This window comes from Dipodomys merriami, unplaced genomic scaffold (assembly GCF_024711535.1).
Source record: "Dipodomys merriami isolate MVZ:Mamm:240054 unplaced genomic scaffold, mDipMer1.0.p SCAF_16, whole genome shotgun sequence".
NCBI classification, from domain to species: Eukaryota; Metazoa; Chordata; class Mammalia; order Rodentia; family Heteromyidae; genus Dipodomys; species Dipodomys merriami.
In genome coordinates, this window is record NW_027202937.1 from 21,010,373 (window position 1) to 21,036,853 (window position 26,481).

Genomic DNA, 26,481 nt, shown 5'->3' on the forward strand with positions numbered 1-26,481 from the left:
TGTGAAATTCTTGTGGGAAGGAGCCAGAGATTTTTTTTTTGAGTTGTAATTGCTTCAAACCCTCATGTTTCTGCTGAAGTTATGTACAAATACAATTTTGAAAAAATACAGTCCTTAGTAGGTAACAAGTTCCTATAGTGTACATTGATATTTATCTTTCTCCTTTCTGTCTGGGTTTTTTTTTATAATTAGAGTTGGTATAAGCTACCCAGGAAAATAGGGATTTTAAAGCTCAAAATACTGTTTTACTAGGATTTTCATATAAAGGCCTTCTTTTACAAGTAATTATACTTAACCAATCATCATCAAACACTTAAAGAATAGAGGCAACAAATATAATTAAACCCTGAGCAAACAGATGGTTTTAGAAACTAAAATCCTGAAGAAAAAATAAAAATACCATTTTTAAGTTAAAGCATGGTTGTTGAAGTAAAATCATTCTGTGGACTGAGTAGCAGAGACATTGGAGCAATTTGAAAATGAGAGATAGGGGATATTCCAAAGTTAAAACTGTGGGTTTTCAGAGAAAGAATCTGTTTTTCAGATTAGCATCAGATTTTTATTTTTTGTCAGTCCTCGGGCTTCGACTCAGGGCCTAGGTGATAGCCCTCAGCTTTGACTACTGCCCAACCAATTGAGCCATGGCTGTTTCTGCTTTTTGCAGGTTTTTTGGAGATAATAGTCTCACAGGCATTCCTCTCCAAGCTGGCTTCTAACCGCCATTCTTTTTTTTTTTTTTTAATTTAATTTAATTTTATTTGTGAACATACTGTACAGAGGGGTTACAATTACATGGGCAGGATAATGCGTACATTTCTTACCAAGCATTGCAGCCTCCTCCTTTGGTTTACCCTTCACATCCCTTCCCAGCCTCCACCCTCCCCCCCAATCCCAATCCCGCCCCCCCCCCCCCCCCGACGTTGTAAAGCACGTTTTGGACATGACAACTTGTACTTCTCATTGTTGCAACAGGTCCACCTGTATCCTTAAACAACTGGTTTTTCCCCATCTCCTCCACAAGTTATACTGACATCAAATATAGTGAAAGCAGGGGTTATACTGTGGGGAAGGGACATACAAAGCAACAAAGAGATAATCTTATAAATGCGTTAGAAACACATGCATGAAAGAAAAAAAACATTAAAATACATATCTAAGGGTTCATTTTCCTGACAGCACATTATCTGACCTTTTCCCGCTTGACTCATACATATACTAGATATTGCAAATAAGGGAAACCATGGGACCTATGTTTCTTTGGGCCTGGCTTACTTCACTTAATATAATTTTTTCCAAGTTTTTCCATTTCCTAACAAATGGGGCAATGTCATTCTTTCTGATGGAGGCATAGAATTCCATTGTGTATATATACCATATTCTCTTGATCCATTCATCTACTGAGGGGCATCTGGGTTGGTCTAACTGCCATTCTTAGATCTTAGTCTCCGGAATAGCTAAGATTACAAGTGTGAGCCATCCAGTGCCCTGCAGCTTAGATTTCTTAATTTGACAACATCAAACAGTGTTTCAAAGTAAAAACATTCTTGGACATAGAATTCTATAACTAGCCAAGTTTATTGAAGCATAAAATGTTTCATGTAAAAACAATATAAAGCCAGGCACTGGTGGCTCACATCTATAATATTTAGCTACTCAGGAGGCTGAGAGCTGAGGATCTCAGTTCTAAGCCAGCCCAGGCATGAAAGTCTGTGAGATTCTTACCTCCAGTAAACCACTAGAAAACTGGAAGTGGTGCTGTGGCTCAAGCAGTAGAGTGCTTGCCTTGTGCTGAAGAGTGCAGGGACAGCTCCCAGGCCCAAAGTTCAAGCCCCATGACTGACCAAAAAAAAAAAAAAATATATATATATATATATAGATATATAGTTGAACACTTATTAACATTTGAATAATTTAGAAACATTGAAAATTAAAGATTAACCTAAAATATAGAATTTAACAAAGAATTGAGGATTTGGGGGAGGGGGGTTTGTTGTGGGCCAGAACTCTGTCTGGGCATTGTCGTTGAGCTCTTTTGTTGAAGGCCTAGTTACTCTACCACTTTGAGTCACAGCTTTATTTCCAATTTCCTGGTGGTTAACTGGAGATAAGAATCTTACAGACTTTCTTGCCTGTACTGGCTTTGAACCTCCATCCTCAGATGCCAGTCTCCTGAGTAGCTAGGATTATAGATGTGAGCCACAGTGCCTGGCTCAATAACTTAAACTTTTTTTTCCCTATTAAATTTTTACTTAAGAATTTGAAAGCTACCTACAAAGGCAATCAGAATTTAGATTATTTGAAAAGGGATTTTTAAAAAGACAAAAACCTTAATCATGAAAGGTCTTTTTTTACCTTTCATAAGCCAACTTGAAATTCAGGCAATAATTCATAGCATTAATGTCATACTAATGTCACAGCATCCTGTGATTCACCCTGACTATTGTGCATTGCTGCAACTGAGATAGGAACAGCAGAAAAAGTCCTTAGTAAGCTGAGTTTATTTAGGGTCACCAAAAGAAAAAGCTCTTCTCCAGGCAGCAGGAGTTGAACATCATAATCTGATTTGTTTTCTTACATGTCTAATTTATGTTTGTAACAGTAGCAGAATGCTGTAAAACAACATAAACAATGAAGTTCCTGAGAGTAGGAGTATTTTACCCACCCACTTAATTTTAGTTCTTAGAGGAATTTTTGGGGAACTTGACAAGCTAACCTACTTTAAAATTTACATAGAAAGGAAATTACAAGATTAAGGAAGTCAGACTCAGGAAGTTGCAGAAACCAAACAATAATATAGTTATTTAAGTATAGTTTTACTATTATATTAGTATAGTTTTAACTTGAGTATAGTTAAAACAACCTAATGATAACACCACAGGGAACAAATAGGTATAATAGCTTCAGTGTGTCAGAGATGGCATTAGGTCCTTGCTATAAAAATGCCTAGCTATATGGGTGAATTGAAGTTAAGAACCTGTTGTACATGACAGCATAAATTTGTAAATCCAATACGTAAAAAGGCAACCATCTTTCATTATCTGAATTGATGATCTAAACAACACAGCATCAAGTAAGATTTGGATTTGAGGCATAGTGTTTTTACTTAAAAGCTGAAGGCTTTCCTATGAAAAGCAGAAAATCCTTAAGCCAGAAAAGGAAATATGAATATTTTTGATTATGCAAAACTATTAATGTTCATTTGATGAATATATCTATGTAAGAATTTTACTTATGTAGGAAAGGTGTTTCTGTGATGATTTAATGATTTCTTAATTTCTGTCTTACAGATCAAGGTGCATCAAAACCAGTTTTTAACTTCTTGAACAACAGTTCCTCTAGTTCAAGTACCCCAACTACTTCAGCAGGTGGAGGCATATTTGGTAGTTCCACATCTTCCTCCAACCCACCTGTGGCTGCCTTTGTGTTTGGACAGGCCAGCAATCCTGTGAGCAGCTCTGCCTTTGGTAACTCTGCTGAATCCAGTACATCTCAGTCTTTGCTATTTTCTCAGGATAGCAAACCAGCTACTACATCCAGCACAGGTTCAGCTGTCACCCCATTTGTCTTTGGACCAGGAGCCAGCAGTAACAACACTGCAACCTCTGGGTTCAGCTTTGGAGCCACAACTGCTTCTAGTACTGCAGGTATTTGGAAAAGAACATGATATGATTGAATTGGCTTTAATATTATTAGTAGTGTTGGTTCTTAGCAAATGATATACCAGGTCATCACCAAAAATGGTGTGAGTACCTCCATATCATCTATACCTAGAATGATTTAATTACTGAACTGTGTGTGTTTGTTGAGATTGAATCTTAGAAACTATTTTACTAGTCGTGGTAAGATTATAATAAATGTTTCCAAGGTTTCTTAAAATTCCAGGTTGTCAGAAGGAAGCACTAGTGGTTGTCTCTTGTTAGGTACTAGCTCTAGTCCTCAGGTGATTGGTTAATGCACACATTAAATTTGGAGGTCTTCTGAGCTACACCGTTGGCTGCAAAATTGTAGTGTTTTTGTTTGTATGGATTCTGTATGTTTTACTAAATAGTGGTAGAGAGTTAACATTTTAATTATTCAAAACTTGATTGAAGTAAGAGAAGCTTGAAATTTGCTTGTGGCTAACAAATTTCTTGTGGATTATCTCACTGTAAACGTGCTGAATCAAGTATTTTTCTGGGCTTCCAGGATCCTCCTTTGTGTTTGGTAGTGCACCTTCAGCACCATCTGCCAGTCCAGCATTTGGTGCTAACCAGACCCCTACGTTTGGACAAACTCAAGGTGCCAGCCAGCCTAATCCTCCAAGCTTTGGATCTATATCATCTTCAACAGCATTGTTTCCTGCTAGTTCTCAGCCTGCACCACCTACTTTTGGAACAGTATCAAGCAGTAGCCAGCCTCCTGTGTTTGGACAACAGCCTAGTCAATCTGCATTTGGCTCTGGTTCAGCTCCTAATTCCAGTAAGTTTGTAGAATAATGTAGATTATATCAAATAATGTAGATTGTATCTATTTAGATTCTGTGTCTTTAAAAAATAGTATTTTTATTTGAAGGTATTCATACCTTTTTTTAATCTTCATACTTGACAGCAGATTATGTGTGAATTTATTTCATAACCATATTCTCAGTGTACAATTAGAGCATTTTGAAGGTGTCAAATGTTTTTAAAGTGTTGTTTCCTCTCTCTGTCTCTCTCTCTTTAATTTTTTTTTGGTAGGGTGGTGGTGCCAGTCCAGAGGATTGAACTCAGGGCCTGGATTCTGTCCTTGAACTTTTTTTTAGTCAAGATAAGGGCTCTACTCTTTGAGCCTCAGCTTCATGTCTGGCTTTTTTTTTCTTTTTAGTAGTAGTTTATTGGAGATAAGAGTCTTGTGGACTTTTCCTTCTGATCTGGCTTTGAACCTGAGTCCTCAAATTAGAGTCTCATGACTAGCTAGGATTGTAGGTGCAGGCTACCAGTGCCTGTCTTTTAGCTTATTGAAGAAAACTCTCCTTTCTTGGTTATCATGTGTTTTCCATCTTAACACTTAGATAAGCACATCTAATAGTAATTTTTTTTTCCTTTTTGGTGGTACTGAAATCATACTCAGGGTCTTAGGCATGCTGGGCAAATGCTGTACCACTGAGCCACATCCTGTTTCTAGTGGTTTCTTAAAAGTTGAGGGAATAAAAATGTTCAGGCCTTGCATTTTTAGAAGTATCTTTCTTTGTTCCAGTGTTTGGCAAGATTTTAACTGAATATAGGTAGCATTGAATGCATTTTTGCTTTGTGAACTTTCTGGCTTCTAGAGTTGAACTCTGGGCCTGGGCGCTGTCCCCTCCGCTCTTCAGCTCAAGGTGAGCGCTCTACTGCTTGAGCCACAGCGCCACTTCCAGTTTTCTGGTGGTTTATTAGAGATAAGAGTCTCATGGAGTTTCCTGTCCAGGATGGCTTTGAACCATGATCTTCATATCTCAACTTCCTGAGTAGCTAGGATTATAAGCATGAGCCACCAGCACCTGGCTCTCTGATCTTTTTTTAAAAAATTCTGTTCTTTTTCTCTGAACTTTGCACTTTTTATTTTTTGTAAAAAGATAAAAAGTTCTATCTTTTCCTACTCCTCCTAGTGAGATTTTGCTTCCATTGTTTCTAAATCCTCTTGTTTTCTGATTTTTTTTTTCTTTCTTGCCCCCAGTTGTCCCCAACTGTTTTTGTATATCTGATATAAAATACTGCCCTTAAATGTCTGGTGCTACTTGGCTATTCACTTGAAAATGGAAAGCTATGGGTCTTCAGTTTCATTGTAGATTTTTCTGTTTTAACTTTGTTTGGTAAAACGTAGTTGGTTTTGTTTTTTTGTTGTTGTCAATCACAGGGCTTGAATTCAGGTGCTGTCTTTGAGCTTTTGTGTTCAAGGTTAATGTTCTACCATTTTGAGCCACCAGTCTATTTCCAGTTTTCTGGTGGTTAACTGGAGATGTCTCATGGACCTTCCTACCTTGGCTGGCTTTGAACAGTGCTCCTCAGTTGTCAGCCGTCTAAGTAGCTATATTGCAGGTGTAAGACATCAGTACCCAGCTTGTTTATCTTTAAATTAAAACTTCCTGTTCAATGTGTTCAATTCCTGAGAAGATACTTCTAGTCTGCTTGTCAGGGTTCTGGTAGCTCAGTTAATAGGAGTTGTCAGTTATGCATTTTATTAGCTACAACTTTGGTATCTTGTTGTCTTCTACAAAGACTAAACTTAGGTTCTAGAGTGAAAGAGAATTACTGTCTTGTGGTATTGGGGTAGGTGTGTCCGAGTCTAGGAAACCAATAGTCTGTGCGTGTGTGTGTGTGGTATTGGGGTAGGTGTGTCCGAGTCTAGGAATAGTCTATCTCTCGTGTGTGTGTGTGTGTGTGTGTGTGTGTGTGTGTGTGTGTGTGTGTGTGTGTGTGTGTGTGTGTGTGTGTGTGTGTGTGTGTGTGTGTGTGTGTGTGTGTGTGTGTGTGTGTGTGTGTGTGTGTGTGTGTGTGTGTGTGTGTGTGTGTGTGTGTGTGTGAAACTCAGGCTGGCTCCTGGGCGCTGTCCTTTTGTTGATGTTTTTGCTTAAAGCTGACTCTACCACTTGAGCCACAGTTCCATTTCTGGCTTTTCGGTGAATAACTGGGGACCAATAAATATCCCTTTGCTGTTACTTTAATTCACTTTTAAAACAATATAATGCTACCAAGTTTTTGCTGATTTTGCCATCTTAAACCAGATATTTCTCCATTCTGCTCTTTATCTCTTGGTCATGATAAGTTACATCATTTGTTGGAAGTGTCAAGGGAAAAGATTGAGCATAACAGATCTTCATATGTAGAGGCCAGAGTTAATGACATATTTCTGCAACAATTACAGGTTCTGTATTCCAATTTGGCAGCAGCACTACAAATTTCAACTTCACATTTGGTGCAAATCCCAGTACACCTGCAGCCTCAGCCCAGCCTTCAGGCTCTGGGGGCTTTGCATTTAACCAGTCTTCAGCAGCATTTACTGTGGGGTAAGAGAATTTTTTTCTTAACAGATAATTTACATTGTAAGGTATGCATGTTTTGCTTTTTTTTAAGTCATCAAGATGCAGTATAGTTTGGGTACAGTTAGATATATTCTCCTATTGCAGCACTTTTGGAAGATTGTATTTATCTGAGAAATAGTGATGTGTGTCACGTATAAGAGGAAATGTATTTAACAGTAGAGTTCCTGTCCTCTTTGTTGCTGGTCATGTTAAATGTTATAATCCTAAAATTTGCTCTGAACATCATGTCACAATATGAAGTCTTGTTTTTCACAGGTCAAATGGGAAAAATTTGTTCTCCTCTTCTGGAACTTCAGTTTCTGGTCGCAAGATAAAGACTGCTGTTAGACGTAGGAAATAAAGGTGACAAAGGTGTTACACCCAAGAGTTTTAACAACAGCTGGTGCCCTGCTTTCAGATACTGGATTGTACTACATACTGGGCTTATCCGAAATCAGAGCCTAAGGACTTCTCTAATTTGGAATGATCTTCTTCTCTATGGAAGCCCCTGCCCCACCTTTCCCACCCCTTTTTTGAAAATAATAGCTAGACTGGTGTCTGATTCTAAAGCAAGAACACTTTATGATCTAGCACATTATTCACTGGCTTGGCGTAGTCTGGCTGTACCAGAAATAGAGCCTGCACGGTGAATGGCTTGTGTAGAACCTCTGTCTGCACCACTATGTGCAGTGTTTATGGAACGCGTGGAATTGTAATTATATATGAGGAATTCTGTATAGATTAGAGGATGTTGAAATGAATGATTTCTATGCTGAGTTTGTGCTGGTGTATGTGTGAAGTGAGTGAGGTGGGTGTATTGTGCACAAAAATTTTCTGATAGAGAAAGCGTGATTAAAGAGTGGTCCATGCTAAGGACCTGTTAGATCTAGTTCATTCTCCATTTAATAATTATATGCTATTTCTATATTTTCATTCTATCACCCGTCTTGCCTTTTTCATTATTTTATTATGAAACATCTGTAAATACAATTGTTTCTGTACTTTTTTGGCATAACATAAATCTGTGAACTTGAAATTTTAATTTTGTGTTAGACTTTTTTGTTTAGTCTTGTCTCAGATTTTATTATGTAAATCCCATTATTCAAAGTTGCCTAAATCCATTTGGAAATCTTTAAAAAAAAAATTGGAGATTCTTAAAGTTGAATTTATTGGCTTTTCTGATCCAGTTTTGTTTGGACCAAAAACCAGTATTGTACAAAGTATTAAACATATATTTTTATATTTACTGAAATGGACTGTGGTGACTTTGGATAATAAGGAGAAGTTTAATATTAAAGCCATGTTTATTACAGTATAATTAACATGTTAAACCATGGGATAAAATGCCATCAATAAAAATTTATGAAGCACTTTTTGTTACAGTTTTAACTCATAATGAAGGTGCACAATATTAATGGGAAGGACAATGGTTAATTAGAGTACATGTAAGTACTTTAGGCAACTCCTAAAAGGGGTAAAGTACCTGAACTTCCAGTGTTTAGAAGGTACCCTACTTCTTGCCTGGTGCTAGGAATCTTTGCTAATGTCCACATAGCTTTACATGAAGTTAAACATAACCATTTGTACTGGTATCTTCCTTGATAGGTCATTAAACAATGTTTGTTGTTCATGCTCTTGGAGTGTTACCCTTAAAGCAGGTACAAACCAACAGTGGTTTGTATTACTAAATTATTTATTACTAGACTTTCCCTATGGTTCAGAAAAGAGCTCAAGTTCTCAGTCTTGTTTTTGCGTTCACTTGAATTTACCAAACTTCTAGTTGTTTGGAGTTTAAATTGAGAATTTTAAAATGTTGAATATTTCTGATCTTTTCCTTATCTCCTTATTGCTGGTTTGAAGGGTACATAGTTTCTGTCTGCAATGTTCTTTAATCATTAATAATACACACTGGATGGTCTGGTGGGGAGTGTCAGTTGTCAGAACTAATTAGAAATCTGTATTACTGCTGGCTCTTACCATTGTTTTCTAAGTTTCTCTCAAACTGTGCTAAAAATCAGTATGATTTTACAATAGACCTTGGTATCCATAGGGTATACTCCGTTAATTCAGTACTATTCTGCCAATATTTGGCTCATTTTCCTTAAACATCTGAAAGCATTTTCACTTTGGGAGCCCCATTTGCTTTTGGGAGGAAAATTTTCACAAAATTAAGGACAGAGAAGTAGAAAATCATAAAACCATTTAAACATAATTGACATTGTCAAGTTGGGCCCTGTCCCTGAGATTTTGTGCTAAGGAGTAGCACTTGAGCCACAGTTCCACTTGCATCTTTTTGTCAGTGAATTAGAGATAAAGGTTGTCCAGACTGACTTTGACCTGTGATCCTCAGGTATCAGTCTGATTATAGATGTAATCCACTAGTGCCCGGCTTGTACTTTAAAAAACCTTTTTTTTTAACCATCCTTGGTAGAAACAGCATGTAATCTTCAAATAAGGCACAGCATTATATTGCTCTTGTTGAACAAATTATACTGGTTTTATATTAAAAATTGGATCTTTTTGGCCCCTCAACTTGAGTCTATGAACTGTTCAGATCTCTTAATTTGAATTTTATATTACAGCTGCTCCAGCCTTAAGCTTATCCTCCTAAAGCCCAGTAAGGCTCAGATTATTAATCATGTTTCTGTATTAGGCTGGCTGATGAGGATCAGTGCTCTTCAAGGTGTGCTGTTTAGTGAAGAGTGACAAACATTCCAGTCTCACCACCAGAAACAGATCCTAAACTCTTCATCCTTAAAAGGAAACAAACTGGAAGCCACCTAATGCTGACATCTAGTGATACTACTTTAAGCAAAGGGTAAATGGTTTTGAATAATTTCAATTCCAGTTAAGAAAAAGTATAATTTAGACAACGGAAATACATCTGTAAGCGCTTTGTGAATTCTCTCTTGAAGTTGCTTACTAATGTAATTATTTTATTACTTGAAATAAAAGTGTTGGGTTAATTTTAACCATTTTTGAGATTAAGCCATAAATTTGCTTAGAATTTTATTTCCTTCTCTTAGGTCCTAAAGATTAAAATTTAGTGAAAATGTAAATTTGCAATAACCACACTGAGAAAATGGGATTACTGGGTCTAGATACACATACCAACTATATAACCTAGTTGGACTTTTAAGATTTCCTTGTAATATGGAGCAGCTTTGAAAACTTGTGAAAAGTCCACTAGCTAGGTTTACAGTAGCACACTGCCTACAGCATTCAGAACAGGCTACATTTGTGATAAAAATTTGCCTTTTTTGTTGTTGTCATGGGGCTTGAACTCAGAGCCTGCCCCTGACCTTGAGATTTTTTGCTTATGGCTAGTGCTCTACCACTTTGAGGCACAGTACCACTAACCATTTGTTGGAGTCTCATGAACGGTTTCCTGCCCAGGCTGGCTTTGAACTGTGATGGATCTTTAGATGTCAGCCTCCTGAGTAGCTAGGGTTACAGGTATGAGCCACCAACACCCTGCCAAATTTACCTTCCTGAGGAAACAATCTGTTTTGAATCCTGCCCCTTCCTATGAACTGGTCTAGAAAGGTTAGGCTGGGAAAGGATTTTATAGGCAGAACTGAAATGGCCTAGCTATCTATTGTGATGGCTCAACAGCTCTAAGGACTAGATGAATTTGACATTATGGCTTAGCTCTCATGCAGGTAATCTGCAGAAAGTACATATAAAGGTGGATGGTGTTTCTGAGGGCAATCTAGTTCTATAGCCACTGGAAAAGTTTTATCTCGAAGCAAGGACTCAATAGCAAGCCTTCTCAAAGAAACAAAATGCAGATGAATTGGTGACTCAAAGTATTTATTTGAGGATACAATACAAATTGGTGACATACTAAAAATAGAATGCCAAGTTATACTGATAGTTGGGCTATTAGGTGAAGCCCTGAAACACTGAATTGCAAGGAAATATGTACATATTGTTTGGAAGCACATGTAAAGACCTTGGCCTTTGGTACTAGGGATTGGGAATGACAAATACTTGAAATAGTATTTCTCAGATTTTAGAAGTGCTTGTTACCTAGGCCCATAGCCTGTTTTAATAGGGACAGAACAAATTTAGTACTCCCTCCTCTCCACACCCCCAAAAGACTTTTATTCCACCAGCAGGTGTAAATTTTTAAACTCCTTTCTACCATCCTTTCCACCCAAGCGAATTCCTCTATGAAAGTATAAGTGGAATTTTACTATATAAAGACATTAAAAACACTGAAGACTCATTTTTTACTGTAAACAAAGTGATTTTGGCAAATCAATACTTCATAATAGTGGAAAGTTCAGGTTTACTATCCAAATGTGTTGGCTTGCTATGGTCACAGCAGTCTAAAAGCAAGGCTTGTCATCACACATCTGCTCAGATTCCAACATTGAACCCGATCCACTGTGGGTACTGAGATTTTTCGGGTTGCATTAATCACCTGTCAGTTGTTTTTAGGCTGAACAACAGAGTAGGTAACGGCAATAGTTCTTTTAAAACAGTCCAGAGCTAGAGTATGTTTGTCAACTGGGATTTTTTCATTTGGCTTAAATTCTAAGTTTTTAAAGATTATTTTACTAATTTGTTTTTTGAAATGATGAATGATGTTTGTACTATGGATACAATTTCCTATTACCTTTTTGGGGTAGAGTGCCAGTTCAACATACAGAAAATCAGTACAGTATACTGACAGAAAAAAAATGTTCTGAGGGCACTCAGCCCAAGAGAAAAGCAATGCTAAAGTTATGTTCTTTCCCCACCCTACCCCCCTTCCCACCCCCCCAAAGTTAACGTCTTTTTTTACAGCCTCTGAATTTATAATAGGTTTTAGATTTTATTCTATGTGCAAAGTAAATACAGGGCTCTATAATGAGTTCACAGCTATTAATCTGAGTGACTCATCATAGCAAATTGAAGTATTTTAACTTAAACTAATTTCCTTTTTTACTGTACTAAAAAAAAAAACAGTCTAGATGACAACAGTAGTTAGTGAATCTCAAGGCTACAAGACTTACGGACATTTCAATTTGTATTACTCAGTCTGAGGCAGATGTGTATACCCAGAGTTTACATAAAATTTCCCAACTTATATAGTATGATTAAAAGATGACTTTTTTTATTTCCCACAAGCTACAAGAAATGATCTATTTCACACTTAGCCAACAGGCTGTGAAGTTAGGTTTAACAAAAATAATTTTGACAGGCATGGTTTATAAGATTTTCCAGTGATAAGGTATTAAGAACATCATTAGGTTTCTATAAACAAAATATATTTTTAAATGTTAAAACCCCACATTAGAAACTGATACAGTGGTAACACATATTGCATTTGCTATTAAGAACAGAAACAAAACTTTAAGCAATCTAATTCTGAACTGTGTAATACAGCTTAGTGTTCTGGGGTAAATATCACAGTTGGGGAAAATGACAGAGAATAAAATACAACAATAAATAGTGCAGGTACATTTCAACACAGCTACCTGGAACATACTGCAAAAACACCTATACATTTTGCTTCAAGTAAAGTGACACATTGCTTAGCATTTTCCCAAAACTATTCCTAGTAGTCTGAAATGAGCATAAAGCAGTTAGCGTTAATTTCTGGAAATGATATTCTCTCTTGCTTTAGAAAGAATGGGTCATAATGGGATAATTACTAATATTTCACAGGTTACTACTATTTTAGAGTTATTCACAAAATACTTTGATGTTAACAGTCATTGAACTGTATAAAATACAAAAGTGATTACGTGTGAATATGTTGTATATATATAGGAAGTTACATATTCAGAACACTGAAAAACACTAATACTTTATCCATGCTGCACACACTGGGAATGTTGTTTTACAGTAAATGTGCAAGTTTGATAGAAGTTTCCCCATATATAGTATGATTTTAGGGCTCTGAGGATACCTGCACATGAATTTAAGTTAAATTTACAGTAAAAAATTTACTCATACTCTCCCTACCCTTTAAAAGCAACCACTAATTTACCTTTCCTTTAATACATCAATGATAATATAGCATTATGACAATACTTTTTCATCACTTGGAAATAAGTACAAGCATTAAGTTGTAAAGTGACACCTCTGTTCTGGTGAACTGCAGTGCATGCTGGGAAGTCCTAGGTAACGGAACTGCTGGGCTTGCCATACTCCTTCGCAGCTCCCAGCACCTGGGATGGGTGTTCCTCCCATCCCACAAGAATTAAAGATGAACTAATCAAGTGTTTACAAAACACAACTGGACATTTTCCGTCATTTTGGGATAAACCAAAATACAGTTTTTTAAAGTTTCATTGGAGATTTCAAAGCTGAATATTAGATCTGAAGAAATATTGCCGATTTTGATTATGAAAGAATTTGCCTTCTTTTTTACCTAAATGTTTCCTTTTTGTTTTTAAACACTAATGTTTAAGGTTTTTCTTCTGGAAAAGTTCTTTGGCATTCAAGTAAAATCAATACTTTCAGAATAGTCACCTCCAGCAAGTGGAGTGACTGATTTAATTTCTAATTCAATTAATGTAACCCAGGGATACTGAAGGCCTTGATACATAATTTAGTCTTGTCATTATTCCAGTGTGGAATTTAGTGTTTTGGAAGGGCATCATCTGACCCCATTTCTTTTTACTACAATGGTTCCTGCTACAATGTCATAGGCTGTTCGATTATGCTGAAAAAACAGCAGAGTGATGAAAGCAGGGAAAAAAGAAGCAATAGAAAAATTCTTGATCAAAGCTCGTATGGTGGACCTAAAAGATTAAAGCAGAAGCATCAAAGTCATATATTAGCCACATACAAACTAATGGTATCTTTATCAAGGTCAGACAATACTAAAGCAAGATTCTTAGCCTTTGATATGTGAGCTATTTTCAAGTATATGATCAAATCACCTGGGCTGTTATTAAACTCAAAAAGACAAGAACTTTCACATTAAAACACTAATAAACATCTTAAGATATGAACTAAAGGTTTGCCGTATTTCCTTTTTCTTTTTTTTGGTATTAGTCTAGGACTTAAACTTGGGGTCTGGGTGCTGAGTTTTTTCCCTCAAGCCTATCATTCTCCCATTTAAGGCACAGCTCCACTTCTGTCCTTTTTGGTGGTTAACTGGAGATAGAGTATCAAGAACTTCCTGCCCTGGCTGGCTGCCAACTGCAATCCTCTGATCTCAACCTTCTGAATAGCTAGGATTACAGGCATATGCCACTGGTACATGGCTTTTCTAGTATTTTGCCAGAAGCAAAGAATAACTTCTCATTGCTTACCTTTTCACAGTTACTTCTTATTACCATGTGTTTCCAGAATCTTCTAAACTCAGTATGTTTAGTGGGGTCCCATTTCCTACCTTAAGTGAAGTACTAGCACTTTACATTTTTCTTTTGTCAGCTCAGCTCCTTGGTGGGATCTAGTCATTAAAGGATGCCTTAAACTTTCAATGATAGCCCAGAAATGGGAAAATTATCCTAATGTTACAGTTCTGCCCTTTTGTGCCCTGAAAGGCTACAATAAAGTGCAGTAGTTGAGTGTGAGCTCTGTCTGAATCCAGACTAGTCGGGTGTGCTACATATGTAAAAATGAGATAACGGCATCTATCATACAGTATCAGTATTGAGTTAACTAATATATATGCAACGTTACTATCAATCCTTGGTAGAAGAGAAGTGCTCAATATTGATTCCCATTAATAGATTAGGCAAGATAGCCACAAAATTTTAAAGAACTGCTGCTTCCAGTCACTTATTTTCACATACAACAATTCACCTCTGGATCATTTTGGCAGCAGTTACATATGCACATTTTGTTTGGCTTGCCTGATTACCACCCACAATTTCCATCACCAATAGTTGGAGTCTCTTCCAGAAGTACATGCCCACAGTTAGCAACAGGGAATGTAAATATTAATTACAAGCTTTACCACTGAAGAGCAGATGTAGGATGCATGCATGTATGCCAAGCTGTCAAACTCACTACCTATTTAAGATGAGCTAATGGTGGGTGTTACCACTTGGCAGCTCAAGGTAAGGCAGTACCTGACCCAACAAATAGCCACAGATCCCGGGATTAACAAAGCTGGGCACTGAAAACTGATTCGTATTTTATAAAATGACCATCTTGAATATACATACTGTGTAGACAATCATACAAAATGCTTATAAACTTAATAAATGTGAACCTACCATGAAGAAAAAAATACTGGTATTCTAGAAACACTTGATCGAACCTGTAACTCACTGAATACAGTCCTGTGTCCATGAGGGGACACAGCCATTCTGAGAAGTGTGTACACACTAAGGCACCAATGAAGTCACTAGGCAATATAACCTTATGGGACCATAAGGTTCTATTCACTGAAACTATGGGAGTATACAGTAGATTGAGCCAGGAAAAGGACTTACGTTGTAATGCTAACATTTGAGGAAGGGATGACTAGAACCCGACTTGGAGCAATAAGCACTGATGTATCACATGTCACAACTCGAAGCCCTAGCAGAAACTTTCCTGGAGTAGCTCCACCAGCTCCCCAAATACAAATAATCTAAAAAAAAAAGAAGATTTTAAAGTAATTTATTGGCTCAACTATATTATTACTATATCTATATTATTACTTCAGATTTAAAGTATCACTTTAAAGTTTTACTTTGGCTTTGAAGTAACATATTACTGCCATTTACTGTAGTTGGAAGACAAATGCACTGAAATGGAAACTCAAATGTTAAGCATTTAATACATTTCTACAGTCTTAATATATTCAACACCATAAGATGTCTACTGTATTTCTCTATGGCCCATGATACTTCATAGCAATTTGACGAAAAATAACCTTTCAAGTTCTACAGCCAAACAGCAAGTATATTTTTGGATTACAATCTAAGAAAGAAGTGCATATAAATTAAATTTGGGAAAAAAAAGTGTAAAGACACTTGGAAAATACATGAATAATTAGAACTTGTTTTTCTTGAGGGTACTGGGATTTGAACTTGGGGTCTTGTGCTTGCTATGATGGCTCTGGCTCTCCACATCTTGAGCCATACCTCCAGCTCCTTTGGCTTTTAGCTAATGGTCTCATGTTTTTGACTAGCTGGCCCTCCCACTTAGCCACCGGAGGATCTGAGATGACAGGGCATGTCACTATGCCTGGTTTATCATAACTAATTACAAATTCTTGTTTTTCTTGGACTAATATTCTAAACTTATTAAAACTTAATATTTGCTTTAGTCAGTAACTTACCTCATAGAAACAAACCAATAATCTGTATATAAGTGCCACAATCATCATTTTCTGCAAGTCTTCCATTGATGTGTCTTCATCTATTTCTTCTATTATATAATGCATAGCAAACTTAGAGATATCCCTATATAAAATAACAGTTTGGGATTATAAAGAATTAGTTGCCAGAACAGTTTTACTTTTTAAAAATTGTATGCCACAAATTTTAACTGAAATTCTAATCTTTATGGTTTTTGTTTTTTTTTTGGTTACTCGTAGGGCCTGAACTCAGCCTGGGCACTATCCCTCAGCAATTCAGCTCAAGGCTAGCACTCTACCACTTAAGCCACAATGCCACTTCTGGCTTTTTCTGCTTATGTGATGCTAAGCCATTGAACCCAGGGCCTCATGCATGCAAGGCAAGCACTCTACTGCTGAGCCACCTTCCCAGGCTCCAAAATTCTAATCTTTTTATGTTCCCAGCCATCTATCTAACTTCACAAAACTTTCATTAGCTTATTCAACCAACCAACAGATGAAAAACCCCAAACAGCATGATCGTGCATATGTGCTACCTATACGGTTGGGGGTAACTCAGTTGTAGATGTTTGCATAGCATGCCTGAAGCACAGTGCTGAACTCCTGCACTCCCCAAACCAAGAAACAGCCAAGGCACAGTATCATGAGCAGGTACTATATACTAGCTCTGGAGACATAGTATGAACAAATGGAAAATGTCTCTGCTCCCATGAATAATAACCATGAAGTGGGATGCAAACTGAAACAGCATGGAAATAGTTTGGTTACACTTAATCTTGAGAAGCCTTCCCAGTAATGACCTTTAAGCTATCATCAGAAGGATAAAAGAAGTTAGCTAGAGTAAGGGGGAAAAAATGTTTCACAGAGAGGAAACTGCAGGAGAGAAAGCTAGGGAGCAAGTGATATGGCTCAACTATTGTGACAGCTGAAAGTAAGAAATATTAACTACACAAAGAAACTCGGACTTTAATGTACTTTGTGTCTCAATATACTTTCCATAAAAAAAAAAGATAGAAGGTTGGGCGCTGGTGGCTCACGCCTGTAATCCTAGCTACTCAGGAGGCTGAGATCTGACGATTATGGTTTAAAGCCAGCCCTGGCAGGAAACTCTGTGAAACACTCATCTCCAATAAACCATCAGAAAACCAGAAGTGGCGCTGTAGCTCAAGTGGTAGAGCACTAGCTTTGAGCTGAAGACCTGAGGGACAATGCTCAGGCCCAGAGTTCAAGCCTCACAACCAAAAAAAAAAAAAAAAGACAAAAGACTGCATACTTCACTTAGGGTTTAGTTGTTATCCAACCATGTGGTAACTAACTGGAATAGGAAGAAATAATGATGAAGAAAAATAGCCTGGCAGTTGGTCTGGGTTAAAAGCTATCCAGGAGACTGAATGTACAAGAGCTGATGTTGCTTAGATGTGTTCAGAGAAAGGGAGGGTCACAGTATCACACTGTCACTTAGGTTTCTGGTAAGCATGCTAAGGTTTGAGTATGATATGAATCCACACTTTTTCTTTTTTTTTTTTTTGTTTATGCCAGGAAATGTTGGTTGAACTCAGGGCATGGCTGCTGTTCCCTAGCTTTTTTGCTCAAGGTTGGCACCCTACTACTTAAGCCACAGCTCTGGCTTTTTATGATTAATTGGAGATAAAGAGTTACAAAGATTCTCCTTCCTGAGGTGGCTTCTGTGATCCTCAGATCTCAGCCTTCTGAGTAGCTAGAATTACAGGTGTGAGCCACCAGTGCCTGGCTACCTGTGTCATTTCAGGTTCTGACAATTATGCTCATAAACTCCAACTGCAAGCAAGCTTAACACATACTGTACATAAAAAATGCTTAGCAAGTGAAAACTGCTGTTAAGAGCACGCTTAATCTGAAAGGATTATGTCTGACTTTGAAGTGGGACTTAACAGATAATACAAACTTCCCTTTTGGAAATGCTACTCCTTGGTTCACCTACCAAATGCTCTCTAGCTTTTGTCTTTACAGGCTCCACAGATAATTTGAGGGAAATTAGTTGCTGGCCTAAGAGTATAGTTCATAGAAACCAGGTTTGCAGGTTCATCTAACCTACTTTTAATAATAGATGAATTTCCCACAGATCTTAGCAATTTTTTTCCTTTGTACTTATTTTTTAAAAGCCCACAAGAAAACAATAAACCTGACAAAGCTCTAGCAAACTTATTGTCCACTGAGTTAACTTGTAGGCAGGAATAGAGCTTAACCAGGTTTCTAAGCAGTAGAAATTGTAAACCTTTCTGCAAATATCCTTACTTTATTCCACTGAGGTGCATAATACTTAAGACAATTGTTGCTTTTATAAAGAAGAGAATGAAGAAATCCACCATCTCTGCCATAAATCTGTGAGCCAAGGATGGAATAACATACTCTCTGCCTGCAAATTAAAAAAAAAAAAAAAAAAAGAGAAAGTTAGGAAAACTCATTACTTCATACAGGCCTGAGAACACAAGCTAGATAATGAAAACCAAATCTGGCCCCAATTCCTCTTACTGATTCTGTCAACCAAGTGTACCTGTTAGTAAAATTAACAACAGCATTCTACTATTCACAATGTTTAACAACTATTTTCACAGATAAATTAGAATAGGGTATCCAATACATTTTAGTGGATGGGGACTTGAATGAAAAAAATCTACATAACCACATCCAGGTAAAACATTACACACTTTCAGTAAAAATCAATGTTCAAAACAGGCCATTTGTATAAATTCCTGTATCCTACGAACCCAATTCATTTAGTTGTTAGTTTCAATAAAAAATCCAAATGATTACCAATCTGTAATCCTAACTTCTGAATGGGATCATATCCAGGCATCCATTATTCCTTGTAATACATACACACACGGCTAAATACAAAGTCTAAATAATGAAGTTAAATTGTAGCTGCTTCAAAATATTCTAGCTCCTATACAGAAGGCAAGCAATTAGATATGATTAAAAAGCCAGAGCCTAGTCAACGCTATTTACATTCATACCAGTTTGCTTTTATATCCATCCAGTTCCTCTGGTCCGAAAGCAGCCCACATCTGAATTATACCCCCCCCCCTCCCAGTATTAGCAGTCTTTCTCTTCCAAAAGTACGTTTGCCCACCTGGAAGTTGAGCTTTGGATCTTGCTCTCCAGAGGGTAGAGATCAACCTAAGAGGACGGTGTGAAGAGCAAAGGTTTCCCCCTCAATGTGGTCAGGCCTAGCTAGTCTCGTGAGTAAGGAAATCAATTGGTAGGGCCAGATCCACAACAAGTGCACTGCCTGGCAGTCTGTGCACTCTGGTAATGTTAGGCGTGGGCACAGGATGACTGACTGCACGCGCACGGGTACCAATTCGAGCAGCACTGCTGGAAAGCATGCCCACCTCTCCCTTCCGCTGGGTCCAACTCCCAATCCCCGCTGCTTTCTCACCTGCCTGCCGTCCGGTCTCGGTCGTCGTCCGCGAAGGGGCGGCGGTTCCCCCTCGGGTCGCTGGAGTTGCCCGGGCCGACGCCTGCACGTGAGGGACCCGGGGACCCAGGCCGGCGATCGCGGCCGGGGCGCTGATGCCGGCGGCCGCCCCGGGATCGGGCGCCGCCACCCCGGCACTCAGAAAGTAGAAGGGGTTGTAATAGGCCAGCTGCGGGGCGGGCGGCGGCGGCGCGGGCGCGGCGGGGCCGGGCGGGCCCGGCGGGGGGCTGCCGTAGGCGGGGAAGGCGGCCAGGCCGCTGTGCCAGGTCAGGTAGCCGCAGTACGACTGCCACAGCCACTCGTGCACCTGCCGCGAGTACTCGCGGGCGCTGAGCCGCGCGGGCCGGTCCCGCGGCGCCGCGGCTTCGGGGGCCTCGCAGCCGGCGGGCTCCCGCGGCCCCGCGTTCGAGGCCGAGGCCCCCTCCCTCCGCTTCCGCGGCTCCCGCGGCGGCTCCGCCTCCTCCGAGGCGGGCGCGGGACCCGGGGATGGGGCCCGATCCCGGGCCTGGGGTTCGGCTTGCGACCCCTCCTGGGGGCAGGGGGCCACGGGGGGGTCTGGCCGGGACGGGATGGGCTCGTGATCTCCTCCGCCGTCTTCCTGCCCCGGAGGGCGGCCTCGGGCCTCCTCGGACCCCTCCGCCATCGTCGCCACCTGAGCTCTCTCCGCGGTACCTGTCACCGCGCCACTTCCCGGCCCCAACGGCCCAGTGGCCACCGCAGCAGCCACAGGCGTCAACAATCCCACACCGGAAGCGGAAACCCCGCCTCTCTGAGCATCACCGGAAGAAGCAAGGTTGGGGCGTGGCTAAGGCCCTACTTCCGGACCCTGGGAGTTGCTGGCTTCTTGGCTTGTGGGTCCTGACCTGGTCCTTTTTGCTTTACAATTTTAATGCAATATAAGACCCGAGACGCCTCCAGAGACTCGATGGGGTTGGACTCAGGCTATTCTTGTTCTGGGTGAGCAGGATTTTCGACGCAGGTCAAGGAGACTGTGAAGCCCAGTGTGTTGTATTTTATCCCATTAGAAGATAAGCTCTACCTATAGAGAACTCTAGGCTAGGCATATCCACACAGCAGATCAAAGGAGGATACGGCTAGGGAGGAACTCCTCTGAACACTTAAAACACATTCCAGAAAATAGAAACATGTTGCTGTTTGTTGATTGTGGGTTTGGTTTTTTGTTTCTGTTTTTTTTTTTTTTCCTTTTAGAGGGACAATGGGGCCGGGGTTATGCTCAGAAAGGGAAGGAGGGAGGGAGGGTAAACAAATGCAATCATGCTATTCAGTATACACCATGTAGAAGATGAACTACGTAACTTGTGGGCAGGAAGGGGAAGGGGGAAACTAAGGGAAAGCAAAGGGAGGGGTGACGCCCAGAAGAAATGTACACATCTGAGTTACAAAATGATATCCTTTCTGTTCAACACCATAATAATAATAAAATTATATTAAGAAAGAAGATATTAAGTCAAGCTGAACTGGAACATAGATGATGATGGATTGGCTCAAAGTAGAGATTTTCAATTGGAAAGGAAGAGGATTGCGTTGGTTTAAAAGCTATATACATCTATCAAAACGTATTGTTTCTTCATTCAGTAGGTATAGGTTTTGTTTTTCAACAGAAATTGTATCTTTTCTCAAACTCATTGTCTCAACCTCAGATACCTTTTCTATTTTCTATTAGAGAAATGCCCAAGGCTATGTCAGCATCTTTTTGTACCTTAGGCTAAACAGTTTCCCTTTCCGCTGAACTACACACACAAACCTCATATATTTATATTTTAATATACTGTCCATGTCCTTAAGGTGATAGGCCTCTAGGTGGTAGCAATATGATTTTTTTTAATCCCTATTAGGGCCCCTGGGAGAAATGGTCCCCTCCCTTGATTCTCTCCCTATATACCCTAAAAATTCCTACCCAGCACTTGACCCAGGGCACTGGCTTGCCTGGGAGCAGTGGGAGGTCCCCCAGGCTCTGAGGTCATTTCCCCACCCTCTGAGGTCATCTCCACATCTGCTGTGTCTCCTTCCCCCCATATAATCTCTCCTGCCATGAGCTATCTTGCTCCAACTTGTGTGAGCCAGCAATTTGGTTTCTCTTTCTCCTTTCTAATAAACCCTCTTCCACCTGAACCCTCTGGTCATTTCTTTTCGGCAATCCTTACATTCCCAAATTCCATCAAAAGGATTTTCAGTGACCAAGTATTGTGGGAATACCAAATGATGTTTTCCAGAATCATTCTTTACAAGACTAAAAAGACAGAGCCTTTACTCTTAAAAACAACTAATTATCTGGTTCAAGGGAAAAACTACCATGAAATAATTGAAACCTATTCAAGATTATCAAGTATTCCAACATATTCAAGTATAGTATGAATTCAAAATAAGGGAAAGGTTGTGGTGAGCTCTAGCTACAATGATTTACCTTTGCAAACTTGGTTTCAAAATCAACTGGTTTTGTTTCTGGTTCGGTATTGGAGCCCAATACCATATAGGAAAATTCCATTAACTTGTTTCCTCAGGAAATATTCATATTTGAATAAACGCATTCCACGTTTGATTCGGGAAATAAGAGAAGCAGGAGAAATGAAGTGAAGATGGTGTGCAATATTGTGATTGTTAGAGACATGGAATTTGTTTTGAATAACTTTATGGTACAGCAAGCACCAAGACAAGCATAAAGACATTAAGAAAATGAAAAGGAAAGGGAAAACTTAAGAAATGAGGTAAAATAACTCTGTCAAGAATGAGAAATGGAAAAGATGACTTCAGGAAGACTAGAATAAACACAAGTTCAAGCAAATACAACAAAAATTTTTAGTTCTGAAGAGAACTAAAAATTGAATGTGTAATTTAAGTTCATAAAGGAATAAAGAAATGATTTGAAAGAAATGATAAATATTGAGGACAGACAAAGAAGATTTAACATAGAGGAGTAATGGATTCAGAAATCCAAAGACTGTAGCAGAATAAATACAACATGGTATGATTCAAGAAATCTTTTCCTGAATTTCACACACACAGACACACAGGAGTTTTATGTAGATGGATTGGAATGGTATAAAATTGAAGATGTAAACTCATTGGGAAGTTACTATCTTGATAACACAAAAAGAACCCAAATGAAGGGGATAGCAATGAGGATATCAAGGAAAAGCATTAAAGTGAAATTAAGGAAACCCAACTTGCAGACTGTGCTAACTGAATTGATCTCTGGGAGAGGGGGGGGAGGGAAACAGAGAGAGAGAGAGAGAGAGAGAGAGAGAGAGAGAGAGGGGGGGGGAGGGAGAGGGAGAGGGAGAGGGAGAGGGGGAGGGGGAGAGGGAGAGGGAGAGGGAGAGGGAGAGGGAGAGAGGGAGAGAGGGAGAGAGACAGAAAGAGAAGCAGTTTGCTGTCACTTGGGTGACTGGGGGAGTGGACTATGTCATTCACAGAAGGAAGAGCAAGCTTATTCAGGGAAGGCAGTGTGATGTTCAAAGGATACCAGCCACTAAATACATGGCATCTAAAAAGATTAAGAGTCACAAGTGTACAGGTGATCCTTAACTTGAATTAAAAAAAAAACCCTATGAAATGAAAAGAAAGGAAATCTAAGGACAGAGACCAGGGGAATATTGAAGGAGGGAGAAAATACTGTCAGGTGGGAAGGAGAGTAGAATTGAATGGGAAAAGCAACTTTCCATTAGTGGAAAGTCATATTAGCAAATGTTCACCAGAGAAACAATTCTATAATGTATATACGTAGAAAGAAATGGATTATGAGAAGTTGGCATACATGACTCTGGAAGCTGAGAAGTCTCAAGATCTGCATTCTGCAAGCTGGAGAGCTAGTAAAGCCAGTGATATAATTCTAATCTGAATTCAGTTGCTTGAGAACCATGGGAGCAATGAGAACTATGTTCCAGGCCAATGTAAGAAAACTGATGGTCTAGCTCAACGGAGGCAGGCAGGAAACAAACCAAGAGTATTCCCTCCCCCGTGTGTGTGTGTGTGTGTGTGTGTGTGTGTGTGTGTAGCACACATAGAAAGAATTTCAGCCTAGAAAGTTGTTGGCTCAATGTAGTTGACACATAGAACCAAAAATAACAAGAGCTTTTCCTGGTGTCAAAACCATAAACCAGCTGGGTGATGGTGGCTCAGCCTGTAATCCAAGCTACTCATGAGGCAGAGAGCTGAGGCTGGAAGTTCAAAACCAGCTGGGGCAGGAAAGTCCATGAGACTCATCTCCAATTAGACACCAGAAAACCAGACATGGAGCTGTCAAAGTGGTAGAGCGCTAACTTTGAGCAAAAAAGAGCTCAGGGACAGTGCCTAGACCCTGAGTTCAAGCCCCCAACCGAAAAACAAAACAAAAAACCCCTAAACCACCATAAATCAAGAAAGATGAGAACTGAAATGGACATTTTCTATACCCTGTTTCTTTTTCCTCCTTTTGGTAATAACACCCTAATTTCCTCTTACTGAATATCCTGTTTCCCCAGATGACCAGTTGCGGGAGAGCTGTTACTCAGGGCTCTCCTCCCTGTCATTTCAGTCCTTGTCACTCCAGGCCACAGAGTAGGTTTGTGATCTAAGCTTAGCCAAGTTTATTTACTCATCTGGGGCTCAGAAGCTTGAATGCAATGATTCAGTGATGAATAGCTTAATGCCAGTAGAGGTCCCTTGTTCTATGTGACTGTTAGCTAACTCTTGAGACTTACACATCTTAATAACTTCAAGATCTATAGTGCCTTTTCAATGTATTCCTCTTACAATTAAATTAGCAAAGGACTGGTTTATGGTGTCTCCAGCTAAAGAATTTGGGTTTGATCATTAGCAGGTCTCCAAAGGCTTTACCTAGGCAGTTTCTTGGAGTCTGAGAAGGTGTGCTGACTGAAGAGGGTAAGGGAGAATAAGAAAGTTTGGGTGGTAACTGTATACTAATCTTTAAGGAGTTAGCTTTGGGTAAGAAGTTGTTAGGGGCCTAGCCAATCACTTCTTTAAAAACCTTGTTTGAACCTCTTTGCTTGTTTGTTATGGGGCTTGAACTCAAGGCCTGGGTCCCAGCCCTGAGCTCTGTTTTGCTTAAGGCTAATGCTCTACTACTTTGACAGCTCCACTTCTGGTTTTCTGGTGTTTAATTGGAGATAAGTGTCTAATGGACTTTTCTGCCCCGTCTGGCTTTGAACCTCAATCCTCAAATCTTAGCCTCCTGAGAAGCTAGTGTATGAGCCACCAGTGCCTGGCCATATTTTAACAGTATTAAAAAGGGAGTTCTTAAATTGTGGCCAGCCACCAATATGTTGTTTTATTATTGGTTTTCTCTTATTTTTCTCTTATTTTTAGAGTGTGATTCTAATTTTTAGTTTATCACTACTAAGTGCTATTTGTACTTAGTGGCATATCTGGTAAAAAATCTCTTTGATGTCAAATTTCTGTTTAAAATGTGTACTTCAGGATAAAGATTTGTCTAATTTGATACATTGGTAGAAAGCAATTTGTTAAAAATAAAACTGGTACAAAGGCATCTTTTGTAAGGAAGATGATATTCAGTGCATCAAAATAGAAAATTAAATTTCAAAATAATTTGATTTTCTATATGGATAAACACAGAACATGAGTCTAGATAAGGGACTACTTAGAAGGAAAAGACGAAAGGGAAAAAGAAAGATAGAGGGTAAATAATTTTTTTAATGGTCTGAGATCTGGACTCAAATCCAGTACCTGATGTGCTTTCAATCATTAATTAGCACTCTACCAACTGAGCCATGCCTCTAACCCTGAGGGCGAATAATTTTGAAATACCTTACAACTACATATGAAATAGCACAGAGAACAGGAATGAAAGCTGTTGATCAATAGGGTTGGAGGCGAAGGGAAAAGAGAATCAGGCTCTGTTGGCGGGGCAGGAACTAGTAAGTGGGATTTGGGCTAATAAGGGTATAAGAGAATTTTTTTACATAGATTATCAGCAATGATGAAAATAGAAATGAAACCTCTTGGAATTATATTAGGCAGGGGGAGGGAGAAAGGGAGAATGATAGAAGGTGGCAGAAAGCCATGGAGTGCATTGCATACAATACATTGTGGAAATGTCAATGAAATCCATCTTATATAGCTAATGTATGCTAATGTAAAATAAAATAATATTGACAGTAATTTCTGGTAATAGATATAAAGCATCTTTTCCTTACCTTGACAGATTTGTGGTAAGTATACAATCCTTTTCTGCCCCCCAGTGGCCATTAAAAGGCATCAAGAAATTGATCATCTGCTTTTAAGTACAGTAAGAGTATCTTTTCTTTCTTCTAGTTTTTTGGATTTTAGAAATTTGAAGGGACTTATAAGTGTATTGCCATTCTCATTAGGCACCTGTTATTCTTAAAAGCGTATCACACAAAACAAATGTGTCTCATTATGTAATGTAAACAGGACTTTAAACAGCCAGTAGGTGGAGGAATTTCCAAAGCTAAGAACAGTCTACAAACACTTCAGAACTCAAGGACCTAAAAACTCATCCACTGCCCCCACACCCATCCCCCAGCTATTGGCTCATGCCTGTAATCCTAGTTACTCAGGAGGCAGAGATCTGAGGCTCATGATTGGAAGCCAGCTGGGGAAGGAAAAATCCATGAGACTCTTATTTCCAGCCAGTCACTCCAAAACTGGAAGTGGCACTGTGGCCCAAAGTTGTAGAGCACTAGCCTTGTACAAACTGCTCAAGGACAGTGCTCAGGCCTTGAGTTCAAGCCCCATGACCAACAATAAATAAACAAATAAATAATA

At 39.2% G+C, this 26,481-nt stretch overlaps 2 protein-coding genes across 5 annotated transcripts in view; one reads left to right on the forward strand and one right to left on the reverse strand.

Moving 5' to 3' along the window:
* Nucleotides 1–8,388, forward strand: part of Nup153 (nucleoporin 153) — a 71,592-nt gene extending 63,204 nt beyond the window's left edge. For all 4 annotated transcript variants that reach the window (XM_070024507.1, XM_070024510.1, XM_070024509.1 and 1 more), the window contains 4 exons: nt 3,288–3,644; nt 4,186–4,458; nt 6,862–7,003; nt 7,295–8,388. In XM_070024507.1, the coding sequence (XP_069880608.1) occupies nt 3,288–3,644; nt 4,186–4,458; nt 6,862–7,003; nt 7,295–7,379 (857 nt within the window). In that variant the 3' untranslated portion in view covers nt 7,380–8,388. The remainder of the gene's footprint in view (nt 1–3,287; nt 3,645–4,185; nt 4,459–6,861; nt 7,004–7,294) is intronic.
* Nucleotides 8,389–10,814: 2,426 nt separating this feature from the next.
* Fam8a1 (family with sequence similarity 8 member A1) lies at nt 10,815–20,463 on the reverse strand. Its single transcript, XM_070024511.1, has 5 exons — nt 19,678–20,463; nt 18,531–18,651; nt 16,239–16,362; nt 15,406–15,545; nt 10,815–13,758 (listed from the first exon to the last, which is right to left on the reverse strand). Exons 1-5 carry the CDS (start codon nt 20,357–20,359, stop codon nt 13,614–13,616), a joined length of 1,212 nt encoding a protein of 403 aa, XP_069880612.1. The 5' UTR covers nt 20,360–20,463; the 3' UTR covers nt 10,815–13,613.
* Nucleotides 20,464–26,481: the final 6,018 nt, after the last annotated feature.

Coding starts and splice junctions, on each gene's coding strand:
- Fam8a1 (XM_070024511.1), bottom strand. CDS start 20,359: ATGGCGGAGGGGTCCGAGGAGGCCCGAGGCCGCCCTCCGGGGCAGGAA. Junction 18,652..19,677: donor CGAGACCGGACGGCAGGCAG/GTGAGAAAGCAG, acceptor TTTAATTTGCAG/GCAGAGAGTATGTTATTCCA. Junction 13,759..15,405: donor TCAAATGTTAGCATTACAAC/GTAAGTCCTTTT, acceptor TTAATCTTTTAG/GTCCACCATACGAGCTTTGA.